A 17,959-nucleotide genomic window follows, 5' to 3' on the forward strand; every position below is an offset into this window, starting at 1 on the left:
AATCTAGAGAAATAAGCTATTTTAAGTAGTGAAATGGACTGTGTTCTCCTGTGTTGCCTTGCTAATGTCATTACATAGCACTGATTTTTCAATTTATAGAAAACCAGAACACACCAAAGACGCTTTAATATGTTGTGTGTTCACAGAGCTTCACAGACGCTTTAAAGAGCAGCATTATAGCAGAAACCTTAAATGTATTTAGTATGATAACAAAGAGCCATACCTGTCAACATTGGGATGTAAAAATAAGGCATATTATGTATTTATATGTAAAAGCAATTGCATGTGAAGTAAAAAAAAAAAACAAATTGATTAAATTTAAGTATTTTCAATGCTGGGAAATGAATAAATTATAAGCAGTTATTTAATGTAAGTAATTATAACAAAGGCAAATTATTGAATTATCATTGTTGATTGAATGTACATCAATGGGATGTGTTTAAACTATCAATATAGGTTTCATATATGCGCATATATCCTCATATAGTTTCTTTTCATGTGGGTATGTCCTGTAGGATGTAATGAAGATGACAACTTCCATGATTCTACACATCATCAAAATGCAACTTTGTTTGTTATGAATATATGCACCCCCTAGCGTCAAAATTTCCTACGCTGCCTTTAAATCTACATTCATTTAATAAGATGTAATCCAAACCAGAATGAGAGCGAGCAAATTAGAATTGACTTGCACCAGGATATTTGATACCTAAATGAATACCCCCAGCCCTAATGTTTCTCATCTATGGAAAAAAATAAAAGATTATTTGGAGATTGTCAATTTCAATGGATTTATGACTTATGGTTATGTGTTTAAGTGTGTTTGTTTTTGTATTTCAATACAATATTTTTTTTAGACGTGTAAATCAATTTCTTTACACGGTTTATACATATTTACACATATTTATATATACACTGTGTATTTTATTTTATGTGATGACAAGAATGGATTTTTAGCAGTTGTCACTTGTTTGTGGCTTATTTATGCAAGCCAAATAATTTTTTTAAACAATAAATTACTGTCGATTTGGTCAGCTTAGGGCGAGGCAGTGGCACAGTAGGTAGTGCTGTCACCTCACAGCAAGAATGTTGCTGGGTCGCTGGTTCGAACCTCGGCTCAGTTGGCGTTTCTGTGTGGAGTTTGCATGTTCTCCCTGCCTTCGCGTGGGTTTCCTCCAGGTGCTCCGGTTTCCCCAACAGTCCAAAGACATGCAGTACAGGTGAATTGGGTAGGCTAAATTGTCCGTAGTGTATGAGTGTGTGTGTGGATGTTTCCCAGAGATGGGTTTTGGCGGGCAGGGCATCCGCTGCATAAAAACTTGCTGGATAAGTTGGCAGTTCATTCCGCTGTGGTGACCCCGGATTAATAAAGGGACTAAGCCAACAAGAAAATGAATAAATGAATGGTCAGCTTATTGTGTCCTTCAAAGGGATAGTTAGTAGGAAAAAGTTTAAAGGGAAAGTTCACCCATTAATGAAAGCCCTGTCATTATGTACATTGTTGTTTCAACTATGTATTTGAATGGCTGCTGGTTTCTAATGTTCTCCAAATGATTTTCTCTTGTGTTCAAGGGAGAAAATAAATTCATAAAGTTTAAAACCACTTAAGTGTAAGTAAACGGTGAGGAAATTATCATTTTTAAGCGAAATGTCTCTTTAATGTCGATCAAAACCATAACACTTGTGTTCATATAGATTCAGGTGCCAATGCTTTGAAACAACTAAAAATAATGGTACATACAAAAATAAAAAGACTGTTAATATCTAGCTAGAAGCCACAAGACCCCTAGTGTGAACTTTATGTTCGCATTTAGATCTCAAGACTTACAAACAGCCGGTGCAACCCAACCCTACACGTCTGGGTTAGTTGTGTGTGTATTTGTGTCTCATCAGGGCTCTGTGCCACAGTGACACTTAATGGGGTGTTAAAAACCTGACAGTCGGTCTCTCTTTTACTGTGGCGAATGGGCTTGAAGACTTCCGAGGCTTTAAACCCGACTTAATCTCTCTTCTTTTCCTCCCTCTCTCTTTTTCAGACGGAAGGTCGCTGCGGAGCGCTCGCTGAAATTCGACTCTAAGTAATACCAGCTTTGAGAGCTCAGCACATATTTGGCAGGAGGCGAGCCATCGTGTATTCCACGCAGCGCAACATGAGAACACCAACTGGACCGGCCTTCATTACTTTATTAACTTTCCCCCCCCTTTCACCCCAGCAAATCTTGTGTTCGTTATTACCAAACCAACCAAGCTAGTAGTTTCCTGTAGACTTCTGGAACAAAACAATATACATATTTATCCAGACAAAAACCGCATGTAGTAAAAGCAACCGCACCATCTCATAACAACACAGTGATCATGAGGAAGATAAAGGTTGGAGGGCAGACAGAGATGGTCTTTGTGTTTGTTCTGAGGTTGGCGGAAAATCTGGCTGCTGGCGAAATGCCTCGAGTATGATCACTGCTTTCATCGTAAATCTGTTTCAGACGCCGGTGGTGATGCAGCGCTGCGGATGTGAGGCCCGAAGACGAGATGCTTCCTCATCTAATGAGTCATTAGGAGAATCCGAGACAAGCGGAGAACGGGGACAAAACCTCCCATTTAGCTCTGCGGGAAACTGAGGAGGGATTTGGGGATATTGAGAGGACTCGAGTGGCTGCTGCAGGGTCCTGTTCAGGTGCAGTCTGAGCATATTATATTCCTTGGAATGCTGATATTATTTCTGGGTTGGATCGTGTTCACTCTGGCCGAGATGTTGTAGCGTCTTTTGATTTGTTGACTTGTGTTTGGTTTCTATATGCGGGATTCTCTGCGGATGTTGGACATCTGTTGGATGAATTAACCCAACTCTTGCAGGGTTCGGCTTTTGTTAGCTGTGTAGTCATTTTGCATTATGCATCACATTAAAGCCAAAATGCCTTTCGTGGAAGGTTTGCTTCCTCTGTGGCCATATTTGCAAAGGTTCAGGTCAGCTGTTTCTTGCATACAAAGCCAAGTCCTACCTAGATGAATGGGGCAATCTTTAAGTTTCATAAAAAGAGATACACTCTCTACTACATTACTCTCCCCATGAAATCAAAATGTTGAGGCATTTCATATGAATATGTTAGGCTGGTATCTTTAATCTAGTGAGCTGACAAAATTAGCATCTAAACAAATATTTGAATTTAAAACCTAAGTTGCGTTCCAAATGAGACACCATGCACTTATACACTCACTAGTGTTCGAGTTTAGAGCAGGGGTGTCCAAACCTTTTCGTATGAAGGGCCAAAAACCAAATATCACAGAGAGCAGTGGGCCAATGTTAAATCTATCAAACTAGTTTACAGGACTTTTGACATGGGTAATTTCCTTATTTATTTTATAATATTTCAAAATAAATGGAAGATATTACTTTAAATTGTATTTTCTAATGCAGTTATAACTTTTAAAATGATAACTTGTAGCAATAAAAACATAAACAATCACAGTGGAGTTCAATGATGAATACAGTCAAGCAGAATCTGCCTTAAGTTGCTCAGCAAAGTCTCTGGATTGTCGGGTGACAGCGTGTCCATTTAAACAAAATCTGAATAATTTACACTGTTTAATTGAAACATTTAATTTCAGTTAGCTTATAGCAATAAAACAAGCAAACAAAGGGTTACATTAAATTTGAATTGACAATCTCTATACCATACCAAATTAAACACTTTTATTACAAAGCAGAAATTCAAACAAATTTAAATGTCCCTTGAAAATTAAGATGATTTTTTAGATGTTAGTTTCAGTCTGTTCGTTTCAGATATCTATAAGCTACACTCTCAAAAATAAATGTACAAATTCTGTCACTGGGGCAGTACCTTTTCAAAACATTATTGTTCTTAACAGATCCTTAAAGGTCTATATTAATACCTAAAAGCACAAATACGTACCTCACATATCCTAAAAGGTAAAAAATTTAAACCTGAAAGGTACAATTGTGTAGCCTAAAGGTACTTGTGTACCGTCTCATACCTTGTGTACCCTATATTGTGTACTCCTAAGGTACCTGTTTGGTACAAATGTGTACCTTTTGAAAAGGTACCACCCCAGTGACAGATTTTGTACCTTTATTTCTAAATGTAGTGTGCTCCCAAATATGTAGATTTAAAACAAATATAAACATGTAAAGCTTAAAGTTTTTCACATGTTTTCACCAAGCTTTTTTTTCCACCTCACCACATCCTACATTTTCTTATCAAATCTTGACCAATTAAATAGCATCTGACAAGTCCCGTCCCCTTTAAGACACTTTTCATTTGATGTGCTTGAGCTCAACAGCTCTCACTAGCAGTGCTGTGATAAAACAAAATGCTACTGGCTGTTTTCATCTCCCATCTTCTCTACATTTTTCAGTTGAGATTATGTCAAACATCGAAAAAAAAGGACATTTCAAAGCGCTTCACAGGACTTTTACATTTAAATTCAAAACAGCAACAACAAAATGTCAAGACAATATTTAACACTTTGTAAATCACTATTCATTCAACTTCCTTCGGCTTAGTCCCTTATTTATCAGCGGTTGCCACATCGGTATAAATCGCCAACTATTCTGGCATATGTTTTACTGACTTGCAAGTGAGGGTAAAAGAAGCACTTCAAGTCATCAGAGTTCCCGCAGTTAAATTCTATGACAAGTCAAAATCTCTGTGTTTTGTCGACTCCACTCATCTGTGGAGCGCACTCAGAATTGCACAATGTTTTCCAAGAAGCATGGGGTGCATATTAAAAGGAAAAGAGTGTGTACTACAGGTGATTTGTCTAGCCCACTCGCCTGTGTGAAGCACACTAAGACTTGCAAGATGTTTTTCCTGGAATATAGAATGCTGTAAGAAATGTGTCTGGTGCATACAGAGAGGACAGTCTGTGCCCTACAGGTGGTTTGACAAGCCCACTCGTGTGTGGAAGACACCCGAAATTGCACAGTGGTTTCTAAGAAGTATGGGGTGCTTAATAAAAGGAAAAGAGTGTGTACTACAGGTGATTTATCAAGCCCACTCACCTGCGTGAAGCACATTAAAGAATTGCAAGATGTTTTTCCAGGAACATAGAACGTTTATAAGAAAGTGTCTGATGCATACAGAGAGAAGAGAGTCATAAATACAACCCTAAACACAATCAGGAGGAGACATAATCAATTAGTGCAACACAAATAAAAAACAAATACAGTAATCCAACTTTTGTGCCAGAAAGCCCCTCCCATTCTGATAAGAAATGCAAATATTTGGTGTGAATGCACTACTTTTACTATTTATACAACTCAGTAGCATAGAATAGTGTATAGGTTTACGATTTGGGATCCACCTACAGTTTTGATGACTTCATTCTGCACTCCTTGTTGTCCAATTAAATGATCTCATGTATCCGAAGAGACTCGTCTCCCACAGCTGCTAGAGCTGCGGTTTAAATTGGTCACTTGCTAAACAACCATTGTTTGCTACAGCGCACACAGTGCACAATTTGTAGGCTAAACAAAGGCTGTGTAAATATGGTGTCCACTGGGGTGAATGAATTCTGAGTTCATGTTATTAGTGTCATAACTGCAGCGTGTAAAGACACTAGAGCACATTATCAATTATATGTGTGGACAAAACAGAATGTCAACACAAATAACAGTCTATGTAACGCTCTGTGTACCTCTAATTTACATATTTCATATCGGCAGCAATATCCAGCATGAACTGTGCCTTAAATAGACCTGCTGATAACCTGCATTTCAGTGGATCTTCTCGTGCAGTTTTCTAAAACCAGATGTAAATAGGGTCTGAAACTAGGCCCCTTTCCACCTCTTTCAGGCCAACAGCTTTCATACAGCTGGCACCCATGTGGTTCAATAGGCTTTGGGCCACTAAATCATCCCATACTGGACTGATTGTTAAATATATGTTACTATTTTCCATATGATATCCGTTCATTCAAATAAAATGTTTTGCTACAACTTAATACTATTTTTTGTTTATTTGAGAAACTGTGGTTTTGAATTAAATAAAATGAAAATAAAAGTGACAATAATAAAGTAGGACATGTTAAAGTAATGATGCAATAGTACAGTCAGAACTGACACACTTAAATGCTTGTTTTTTAGTATGGCATTTCATGCATGAAAAACTGCAATACAGAATCAAGCACGGTGCCTAAATTCATGTGTTAAAAGCATGTTTACATTAAAGATACAATGCAAAAGCAGTCAGGCGGAATGTAAAATCCTGTAATCAGCTATTCTTGTGTTTGATATTTTAAGTTTGCAGTGTGGTGACAGGCTGAAAGGAGCTGTAGTTGTCCGTTTTTACAGAACATTTACTGTTAATAATAGCCTGCTGCTGGTGTTATTCTTTCAGTCTTTTTGAATTGGAAATGCCTTGACTTTTTGGGTCAGCCTGAACAAACATTTCATCAATTGATCATTTTGCTCATATTATTTCTAGTCACGTTTGTGCAGTATTGCGTTCATATGTCATGCAACTTTTACTCTGAGATATTTGTTTTTGTGTTTACTCTGTTGGATACTTCATGTGGGCTGCACCATTGTTTAGCTGCATTCATAGACTTTTCACCCCACAGACTTCCATTCATATGCACGCGAATGCATCAGACTGGAAACGCAAGCTCCTGCGACAAGTTTCGCAGTTCTCTGACCAGCAAAATCGCATCACTTGACTGCGTGAGAACAATCGAAGATCAAAACATGACCTCTCATGACCTTTAAATTATGGACCAATCGCTCGCTTTCTAAATGTCCAATCATCTACATTGTAAATTGGTCAAATGGTGAATTTGATCATATAAAACTATATGATTTTATTTTTTTCATATTGCCAAGCCTTACACGGCATATTGTTGAAGTGCATTGGCCAGACAGGATTTATACCTGAGTTTGTTTTGAAAGGTGAATTTTCTCATTTTCCTGAAAACTGCTGATGGTTTGTAAGAAGTTTTACAGATGAGCTCTGCTTCGAGGCTGAAAAATGACACACATTCACACTAAAATTAAAGCAAGACATTAACATTTTACATCACTGTTGTCTAAGTTTATATAAATAATTAATAATAATAGTTCCTTACATTTATATAGCTTTTCTGGACACTCAAAGCGCTTTACACAATTTTATGGGGTGTGAATCTCCTCATTCTCCACCAGTGCACAGCATCTACATGGATGATGCGACAGCAGCCATATTGCGCCAGACAGCACACCACACACCAGCTGATTGGTGTAGAGACAAAGTGATGAAGCCAATTATGATATGGAGATAGTTGGGAGGCCATGATGGACAGAGTCTAGTGGGCAAATTTTGCCAGGATGCCTGGGTTACACCGGAGGGCATCCTGGGATTTTTAACGACCACAAAAAGTCAGGACCTTGGTTTAACATCTCATCCAAAAGACGGCGTCCACTGGCTGTGTAGTGTCCTCTTCACCATACTGGGGCACTAGGACCAACACAGACTGAAGGTTGAGTGCCCCCTACTGGTCTCACTAACACCATTTTCAGCAGCAACCTTGCTTTCCCATGTGGTCTCCCATCCAGGTACTCACTGGGCGCAGCCCTGCTTAGCTTCAGTGGGCAACCATGCGAGAGAGAAAACATGAAAACCTCTAACCATTGACTTCGATAGTAGGAAAAACAAATTCTATGGAAGTCGACAGTAATAGGTTTCCAACATATTTCTAAATATCGTCTCTTGTGTTCGATAGAAGAACAAAAACATTAAATGTTTTCTAACAAGTGAGTTAATTGTACTTTTTGGATGAACTATCCCTTTAAAAATGAAAAGTTTTTGTCACCTGAATGAGTTATGTATATTTAAAATATTATCTTGTCATATAGGCAGTTTATTCCGCTGTGGCGACCCCAGATTAATAAAGAAACTAAGCCGAAAAGAAAATGAATGAATGAATCTTATCATATAATCAAATAATCAGTGGCATAAAATGGTCTTAAAATGACAATAACATCACATATGGCAATCATTTCTGTGACTATATAGCAAAACAAAACAATCAGACCTATAAATGACAGGACTTATTTCACAATATTGTGCATTAAACTATCTCCATCCGACAGATAGCGTATCTTAATATATCTAAAACCCACGTTAAAGCCTTTTTAAAGTCAGGAAATGGTCAAGGGTTTGCGCATCCGCGCTCATACACCATTTGTGTGCTGAGTCCAGCTAAAGTCGAGAATCTGGAGGACGTAAGACTTTTTTTTTCTTTTTTTTTTTTTTTTTGGAGTCCTCCATAATAACTTCCAGGTGTTCTGGCATTCTCTGGATTCTGAAGGCCTTCGCTACAGAAACATGCATTTCCTTCATCTCTCACTGCTCCTTCACTGCGAACACACTCTGTATCCTTCTTATACGCTCTACCCTTGTGCTGACATGAATCTGGAAAAAAGCCTGAGGCCTCGGCGTGTGCTTGTCCGACTTGTTTCTTTCTCGGTGTGTAATCATCCAAATCTGAATTCGCGTCAACTTATTTGTATTGACGCGTGAACATGCATGCAAAAAAAGCATGCACACAGACATTATTGTGTCTCTTTTTCGCATATTACGGGACCAGTGTATGATCTGCCCCATGCTTTCAGGCAAAACTCTCCATTATTTGTTTATCCACTGACCTATCCCCAAGCATGTTCAGGGAATTCTTTAGCGCACCATAATTGCATCTCTCAGAAGTGGTGCATGTGTTTTTAATTATGAAGCAAATGCCTCTGTCTCTGAGTGCCAATAAATTGTTTGCAGCCTTACTCAATTAGTAGTGAAAGATTTGACGGTACGCACGGGCTGTTGTGCATAGCGATAGGAGGGGGGCAGGACGGGGTAGTAGACATGCTCCATAAAATCCGATAACGTATATTCCCAGAGCCGAGGGACTTGGGTAAACAAAGAGGTGGCACGGAAAATGAATACAAAATAAAAAACGCACTGGAAATTGCAACATTTCACTTCCAACGAAGGGAAAACGCACACTATTTGCTTTGTAAATGAATGTTTCCTGGTCCTTTTGTGAATGATTCATTGGCTAGGTTGCTTCAAAGAAAGAACTTCTGATTGCTTTTCTGCTGATGCCGCTTAATCTGTGTGAGCTGTTATGTTAATCAGCACCCAGATGGTTGTTTATTTAGTCTGACATTATGTAGGTATGCAAGTTTTATTAGTGGATGGTGGATTCATTTAGACAAAATAAATTTTAATTGTTATTGTTAATTTTGGTGGTAATCTGCCTTAAAATGTATATATACAGTTCAGCATATATAAGTACACCCCTCACAAATCTCTCTTTTAAATTCATATTTTTAATAGGAAGCTATACGATATTATATTTGTGCATATACATTAGGTTCGTTAGTACTGAAGACGAAATCTGGAGCTTATATAACAGAATAACTTACAATAATGGTCAAAAAAACTAGCAAACCCAGATTTATGTTATAGAAAAATATTAAATACTAATTTTAAAAAGAGAAAAAAATAAGTTTGGTGACTAAAATATTATTTGAATAAATATATCTGTTTAATAAATCGGTTTTGTTTAAATGCACCAAAATACATAGCCTATATTCACTGAGAAATGGATACAAATATTAATTTTAACAATGGGGTGTACTCATTCATGCGGAGCACTGTAGCTAGGAAATATATTAAGAGACCACTTGAAAATTCTCAGTTCCACTGGATTTACTGTATTTATTAGGAATGGGTTTGAGTTCAACATATTTGTTTTATTCTACAATGTTTTGATAATAATACTTCCAAATTTTTTTATTAAAATGTTATTTAGAGAGGGTATGTATGTGTATATGTAGGTATGTATTGATTTATCGATTGACTGATTGAAAATGGCAGTTGCTCATAATAAAATGGCAGTTGCTCATAATAATAAAATCTTTTGTTTTGATTAAATAGCAGGGTTAAAGCATTTCTAATGCTGAGACCTTGGTATTGCATTGTCTAAAAATAATTATTAACTAAAAATCTCACCTTTTTATTTTATATAAAGGATGCTCTAAATGATTATTATTACAAATTTAGGGGAATATGTCATTAGCAGTTTACAGAATTAAACAAATACTATGGTTTACTCAAGCGGCAACATCCTGCTCTCCTTCGAGAAAGCTAATGCGGAAGAAACTGAAATTGCAATTAATTTAAATCCCTTTAGTCCTGGCTCCAAAATAAAGCACATTTCTATTGACCCCAATGTTAAAATGATCAACTTTACAGCAGAAAGAAAGATGTTTACAGCCTGGGGCAAAAAAAAAAAAAACGATTTTGGTGTATACAGCTAATATTACCCTTCATGACAACTGTGAGGGGGTGAATTTTTTTTATAACTCATCCGTTTTGTTTTTGTTAAGTTATATTAAGTCTGCATAATTGTCACTTGAGTGACAGCTAGGTCTCGCTGGTTGCCGTAACGTCACCTCAGCTGATTCCGGCTGATTAGCTGCTGAACTCGGCATATACATTGTATTTTTGTTTTGTTTCATGTGGCTTTAGTCAGTCAATTGCCTTTTGGAATTATTTCCTACAATTATCAGATAATATAGCATGCTGTGTGCACTTAATTGTGCTCACAAACCATTCAAGTGGCTCAGTGTATTACAACAATGTTAACACTTTATTGATATAGTGTACAACCAAGCAGATGTGGTCAGAACAGAAAGGATTCACAGGTAATGAAGTATTAGGCATTTCTCCTAAAGAAAAGCAGTCTACGCAGAATGCTAGCAGGCATCTGTAGCTCTGCTCAAGCTCCACCTCTTTGCCCTTTTCCGGTTACCCCTAGTCGGCGCAATCAAAATGGTGATGGTTGGCCACGTCTACTAGTAGCTACATTTGTGCTTTTCAGGAACCTATGGGTGACTTCACGGATACTGCGTCCATATCTTTTACAGTCTATAGTTTTACTCAAACACATAACTATAAGTAATAAATCCAGAGAATATAAATTAATAAAAATAAATGTTACCACCAATGGAAAAAGTAATATTTATAAAAACGAAAAATACATTTAAAAAGTATAACAAAACATAATAAATTAGAAAATGTGTTTTTAACTGAAAGTAATTTACAATATAACATTTTACTGTTTTATTAGTGCAACCTTGGTCAGCATAAGCACAAACATAAAACAAAGCGATTTTAAGACGTTGTGTATTTCTTGTGAAGAAGTTTTTGACTTTGGCTTACAGAGCATCAAGCAGTAATCACACCTTTAAAACAAGACTTGTTTTAAAACCAAGCCTGAGGCTTCCAAGCATGTCGTTTTTATTAACGCCACAACCACTTGAAGGCTGTGAAGGGAAAAAGCTGGAATCTGAAGGGATAACCAGCCACGCCAGGGGAAAACCAAGCCATTTCCTTCAAATCTGAGCTCTGACTTCTAGACTGGTTCATGATCGGGACAAGAGGGTGAGTCACCCTCCACAATGCTGCATATACAAGCACAAATGCCTGAAAAACACTCCCATGACTCAACCATCCACTTTTCTTCCCTGAGGAGATCGCAATCACTTGCCAGGACACATTTATGGTAACAGCAAGTTTCTTCATGCTGTGAGGAACCTTCACTAGCAACTGTTGCCTCCAAAAATTGATGATGTGTGTTTTTAAAAGATGTTATTAAGAGACAGCTTGCCTCGACAGATATCCCAACAAAAAGAAGGCAGAGTGTTGTGTGACAAACCAAAACATGTACTGAACTCACCTTTGAAATATACGCCTTGATACCCTCGGCCAGCTTCATGCAAGGCTCTCCGAACAGTTGGGCCAGGTCTTCGGGAATGTCCTGATCTTTACCCAGAACGTTGAGCAAGCCCAGGCACCGCAGCTCTTCTGTAACCCCCTGACTCTTCACCTGCCAAAAGAATAGAAGTTAGAACCCAAATCACATGCTCGATCCCTATATTAAAATGTGGTTTCATTCCGTCATTCCAAAGAAACAATGAGAACTGCACTTTGATTTAGGAGGTGAACTGCGGACTCAATGAGGAAACAGTCCGAAACACATCAAAATGAGGGCACGTGTCCCTCTTGACCCTTGCCGGGAAAGTAGATGAGGACATCAGCAATGAGGCTTGCTATGGAAAGCCAATGGGGTACAAGTTCAGCTTGAGCCAGCTGGAGAGGTATGTCCGACATAATGAGGTACTTTCGAATGACCTTGCTCTAAACCTCTTGCACTGATTTTTTTTTTTTCTGTCTCTTTCTCTCCACGCTCAGAAACCCTGCAGCCTCTCCAAGAAATATATATGTCGCCAGTTAAGGATCTCTGTGTGCAATTTCGGAGTCTTGAGTCACGGTCCGCCAAAGCTCTTAATGACTCTCCAGTCGCCTGCGGAGCGTGGCAGCAGAAGGTGTGTTTCGTTAACTCTCGCCGCCTTACGGTTTTCAAAGCGAGTTGGGCAGGTAATGAGGGTCCCCCATGTTGAGCAGAGCTTGTGCTCACAGGAAGAGCTTAATACTGATCTGAGATCAGCGGTGTTAGTCCTGGAAGCACTTACTTTATATGTGGTGAAGGAAAACCCGTTTTGGTTTTGTCTCATGGGTCAATGTATAGTTGAAGTCAAAATTATTAGCCCTCCTGAATTATTAGCCCCCTTGTTTATTTTTTACCCAATTTCTGTTTAACAGAGAGAAGATTTTTTTAAACACATTTCTAACCATAATAGATTTAATAACTCATTTCTAATAACTGATTTATTTTATCTTTGCCATGATGACAGTAAATCATATTTTACTAGATATTTTTCAAGACATAAAGTGTCTTTTAAAGGCTTAACTGGGTTAATTAAGCAAGTTATTGTACATCGATGGTTTGTTCTGTAGACTATTGAAAAAAGCTTAAAGGGGCTAATAATTTTGACATTTAAATGTTTTTTTTTAATTAAAAACTGCTTTTATTCTAGCTAAAATAAAACAAACAAGACTTTCTCCAGAAGAAAAAATATTATCAGACATACTGTGAAAATTTCCTTGCTCTGTTGAACATCATTTGGGAAATATTTAAAAAAGAAGAAAGAATTTGAAGGGGGCTAATAATTCAACTTCAACTGTACATGAAGTATAAGGGTTTAGTTTGGTAACACTTTACGATGCAGATTCATTTGTATTATTTCCTGCATTAGGTTTAATGAACTAACAATATCTCGATATTGTCAACATTTTTACGATATTCAATATATATATCTCTATGTTTGAATTTGCTTTTCAACAACAGACAACATGATTTTCTTGTGCCCCCAATAAACAAACATTTACAACAGCTACTGTTGCAGAGTAAATACAAACTAAATGTTTAGTGCAGTTATGCATAAAAACAAGACCAAGTGTTCACTCACTGTAGGGCACCAGCACAATAGAACAGTACCTAAAAGGTTGGGACAAGATGCGCAGCTGAAAGTTATGGGTTTAAAGAGAATAATTTCCAAGACTTTTCACCTTCTTGTGGCAAACAGCCACATGACAAGAAGAAAAACATAATCTGCTGTTTGTTAACCTAGTTAAGCCTTTAAAAGTCACTTTGTCTCTTGGAAAAGATCTAGTAAAATATTATTTACTGTCATCATGGCAAAGATAAAATTAATCAGTTATTAGAAATGAGTTATTAAAACTATTATGGTTAGAAATGTGTTGAAAAAAATCTCTCCGTTAAACCGAAATTGGGTAAAAAAAGGGGGGGGGGGCTAAAAATTAGTCCTTTATTGTTCTTTATGAGGCTGTTTAAAGCCTATGTACACTGCAAGTGGTTTCGCTTTATTCAAGCATTCTCATCTGCTAGCCACGCGTCTATATTTGAAATTAACTAACTACGGCCTCGTAAAGATTTTTTTTCTTTCGGCCTCATAATTTTTTTTTCCCGATATATTGACTCATATATTCTACTTGGGCTCATATACATTATAAGGATGCACAATATATCGGTGGCCATATTATTATCAGCCAATAAATGCTATTTTTAATTCGGTTTGATATCAAAATTAGGTTGATATCTTTAAGCAGATAGATTATGTCATTGTACAGAATTGTCTGCCACTCAGTTTGTTATTTAAGCTATTATTTATATGCAACAGTCAAGTTGCATGTTAATTTGCTATGCAAAGTAAAGGAAGTAATCTATTTTGAATTATATATATATATATATATATATATATATATATATATATATATATATATATATATATATATATATATATATATATATATTCTATTGTGAATATAGGTCTACATAATCACCTTGCAATTTTGAAATTATTACTTTTTTTTCTTTGAGTAGGCTATTCTAAAATCAGTTTAAACTTTTATACATTGTTAAAATAAAATCAGTAGTTCACTGTATAAAAATATAACATTTTGAATTATTTATCGACTAATCTATTGGTTATCTGCCTCCAAATCTAAAGAGTTATCGGTTATCAATATCAGCCCAAAAATCCATATCAGTGCATCCTTAATAAGTTATTTATAACATGTCCTCCAACCTATACTGCACCAAGTTTCTCTGTATTCTTAGTGTGGTGTGTGAATAATTATAGCTCAAATGTGGGTACCTACTAAAACCTTATGAGTTATCTCATTAAACAAAATGCTTAAACGTTAAATTGAGTTTTTAGAAACATAAAAAATATATAAGTTTATATTGTCTGTCAGGGCTATGTAGGAGATACACACTTATGAAACAAATGTGTGAGAGAAATGAACAAATGAAATTTGCTGCGGATATTGCCCATTTATTCATTTTTATAACCACTACGAACAGCAGAAACTGGGACCTAATCTATTTTGAGTGTAAACGAAGTATTTCAACAGTGTTTTGTGACCACTCTAAAATTGCAGTATGTGTGTTTTTTGGGGACTAATTCATCATCTCCTCCCTTGACTTTTTCTACTGTGTTGTTTGTCGTCTTCATTCTGTTATTTGGAAATGTTTAGCCTAAAATAAGACCCTCCATCACTTCACGTCTCTTTTGCGCATGGTAATGCTTAAGGGGAACGTAATATTGGACGCATTCTTTTTGGGAAAGTATATGCTTGAATTTAAAATATTCCATATAATCGATATTTCTAAATTTTACATTGTTGACAAAATTATTCTGATATTATCGCTAATATTCAATGCATCGCCCACTCCTAAAGCAAGTTACTTTTTAGTTTATTTAACTGTATTAATAAATAAATTGCTGAACTAAAGTAGTCACAATGAACCACGCAGTCAATGAGAGAATGTGTTCATTATTTTGAATGCATCTAAGAAAAGAAAAAGGGGATTGTCTCAATGGACAGTGATTTTACAGTGATTGTGCTATAAGTAATACAAAAGTAGCAAACACATTGCTTTAAACTTTTAACCAACTGTATATACGGCATCTATAGCTCTGGGGTCAGGAAGTTCTCAGACAACATCCTAAAATATTATTTTTGGAAGTTCTGAAAGTGATCAAGCCTCAGCCAGGTCATTAAAAGCAATGCAAAAGTAACTCAAAAGTGACGTAATGTATTACCAAAGTAACTAAGTAACACAAGTTCCTTTTTTAGGGATTAACTCAATATTGTAATGCATTACCTTTAAATGTAACTTTCCCCAACACTGGTTTCTATAGATTTACTGGCTTTTGTTAGGTATGGGTTTGAGCAATATATGTTAATGTTATTTAATACAAAACAATAAATAAATACTAGATAAAAAATTGGGAAGAAATGTCATCAGTAGTTTGCCAAATAAAAAAAAAAAATTATGTTTTACCAAAACCCATAACTTCAATCATAAATAATGATTAAACCGGGTCTAAAACATTGTGAGCTTGTCCGCTTTCATCTTTTTCAGAGACAGTTGTAGACGCGTTCAGTCAGATTGCTTTCATAAGGTTAAATTCATTTGAGTCTGCAGTCACAAAAGGAAACCACTTTTGGTATATAATATTATGTTTTTAATATTATGTTTTAAACATTTACTGATTCAGAAGGCCTATCACCAATATAATGTTATGTGACTAGAACAGATAGCATACTCTTTGTTGCGAAAATAACTTGTGATAGTTTTAAAAGGTCATTGGAACAATAATTATTGTAAAAAAGTGCTATTTAAATAAACCTGCAAGGCATCAAACCACAGTTTGATGTTCTACATTTTGTGCCATCAGTTAATGTCATGTCATAATAACAATAGGCCTATCATACACCCGCCGCATTAAGGCGCAAGACGGCAACATTAATTTTCATGTTTTGCGCCACACTGTTTAAATAGCAAATCCATTTGCACCACTTTGTGGACTCATGGGTGTGCTGGTCTATAAGGAGGTGTGCTATGGTGTATTGTTGGTACATTGCTATTCTAAGAAGCTGAAATAGACCTCGTTGTTGACCAAGTAAAAGCAAGTCTAAAGTTAAGCGCTGAGTGTGTTAGTTATGCTTAACACACACAGAATGTACAGCAATACACAAATATTTCTACATATAAAAAGAATTGTCGGCACCAATAGCCTAGTGGTTAGTGCGTCGACACATAGCACCGAGGTGCTTGCAGCGACCCGAGTTTGATTCCTGTCTCGAGGTCCTTTGCTGATCCTTTCCCTATCTCTGCTCCCCACACTTTCCTGTCTCTATATCTCCACTGTCCTATCAATAAAGGTGAAAACCCCTAAAAAATAATTGTAAAAAAAAATTAATGGAATAAAACGTTACAAAAATTATTATTTATTACCTAAATATAAAAACCACTGCATTCATGCCTTCTACGTGTAGGAGGTTTTTTCAGTCTATTTTTGACAAGTTGCTTTTGTATATTATTATTATTATCAGTATTATTTATTATTTGCATATTTATGTTTGTTTTAATAAGGACAAGTTTAGATTTTTCCACCTGTCGGGTTTTGGAAACGTATGCATCACCATATGGGGCATAAGAATAGGACATGTGTTTGGATATAACTCCGTTTTTTTACCACATTTTGTTATTATTGTTTATTTATTCATTTGCTGGAAATTAGCACTGAATTTAGAAATAGTTTTGTAACAAATGTTTGCACTTAACAAACAAAATTAAATATGTAGGCTAATGTATGACTTTAGTGGAGTGCGTACAAGACTGTTTCCTTATCTCCATGAAAGTAAAGGAGTAAAGAGTAAAAGTAAAGTAAAGAGGCTGAATGGAGTAGGCTGATTCTTTATCCTTGCGCTGCAGATGGTCTGTTTATCTGTGTTCTCGCCAGTAAAGCAATAAGTTTTTCCACTTACAAAGTCCACCATGTAAATAGCAAATGCGCCATGGCACGACGCAAGTGACTCTTAAAGGGAATGGGAGATGAGAGCCTGATTGGTTTAATGCACATTATTCTCAAAACACACCCATAACTCATTAATTGAAAAAGTACAACCCTGTTAGACCATGCGCCATAGGGCAGAGCGTATTTTTCCATCCTTAAAATAGTAAAAGTGGATTCGGACATGGATTTAATGTTTTTGCGCTGTGCACTTTAGACTTTGTGCCTAGATCATTAAAATAGAGCCCAATATCTGAAGCAAATTTCATTTTTCCCCATTCATATTTCCATACATTTTTTCACATGAACAAATGGATTTTGCACAAAACCATGCGTTTTACTTGTGCTTCACATATTTCAGGTTATTTTAACATATAACGCACAAGCGATGGTCATGAAGTTTGTTCCTCGCCACAGTCACCACTGGCTTTCTTGGTTTGGTACTTGTGGAGCTGTGCATCGATGGATTTGCTCTTCAGTATTTGGACTTTCAGCAGTGAAAATAAAACCACACTGAACTGAACTAAACTGAACTTCAACTCTGAAAACTGGACTGACACAATTTCAGTTACTAGAATTCCTATTTTAAACTGCTTTGACACAATCTACAATGTAAACGCAATATATAAACACACATGGATTGAATTGAATTTCCTGTAAGAGCTTCTAAAAAAATAA

The 17,959-nt window shown here is 36.4% G+C and overlaps 1 protein-coding gene and 2 long non-coding RNA genes across 6 annotated transcripts in view; 1 reads left to right on the plus strand and 2 right to left on the minus strand.

Moving 5' to 3' along the window:
• tnfsf10l (TNF superfamily member 10, like) overlaps positions 1-17,959 on the minus strand; it is a 51,534-nt gene that overhangs the window by 17,958 nt on the left and 15,617 nt on the right. For both annotated transcript variants that reach the window (XM_087258680.1, NM_131843.2), the window contains 1 exon segment: positions 11,731-11,880. In XM_087258680.1, the coding sequence (XP_087114806.1) occupies positions 11,731-11,880 (150 nt within the window).
• LOC141375353 (uncharacterized) overlaps positions 1,331-17,959 on the plus strand; it is a 36,959-nt gene continuing 20,330 nt past the window's right edge. For 2 of the 3 annotated variants that reach the window (XR_015495623.1, XR_015495621.1), the window contains exons 1-2: positions 9,274-12,151; positions 12,246-12,379. This is a non-coding gene — a long non-coding RNA (uncharacterized LOC141375353). Of the gene's footprint in view, positions 2,675-9,273; positions 12,152-12,245; positions 12,380-17,959 lie in introns of those variants that run through there. The other variant, XR_015495622.1, reaches the window with a different exon arrangement.
• On the minus strand, positions 1,637-7,201 carry LOC147835975 (uncharacterized). The gene is made up of 2 exons (XR_015495625.1): positions 5,351-7,201; positions 1,637-3,827 (listed from the first exon to the last, which is right to left on the minus strand). It is a non-coding gene; the product is annotated as an uncharacterized LOC147835975 (long non-coding RNA).

The sequence above is a fragment of the Danio rerio genome, chromosome 7, assembly GCF_052040795.2.
Source record: "Danio rerio strain M-AB ecotype USA chromosome 7, GRCz13ab, whole genome shotgun sequence".
NCBI lineage: Eukaryota > Metazoa > Chordata > Actinopteri > Cypriniformes > Danionidae > Danio > Danio rerio.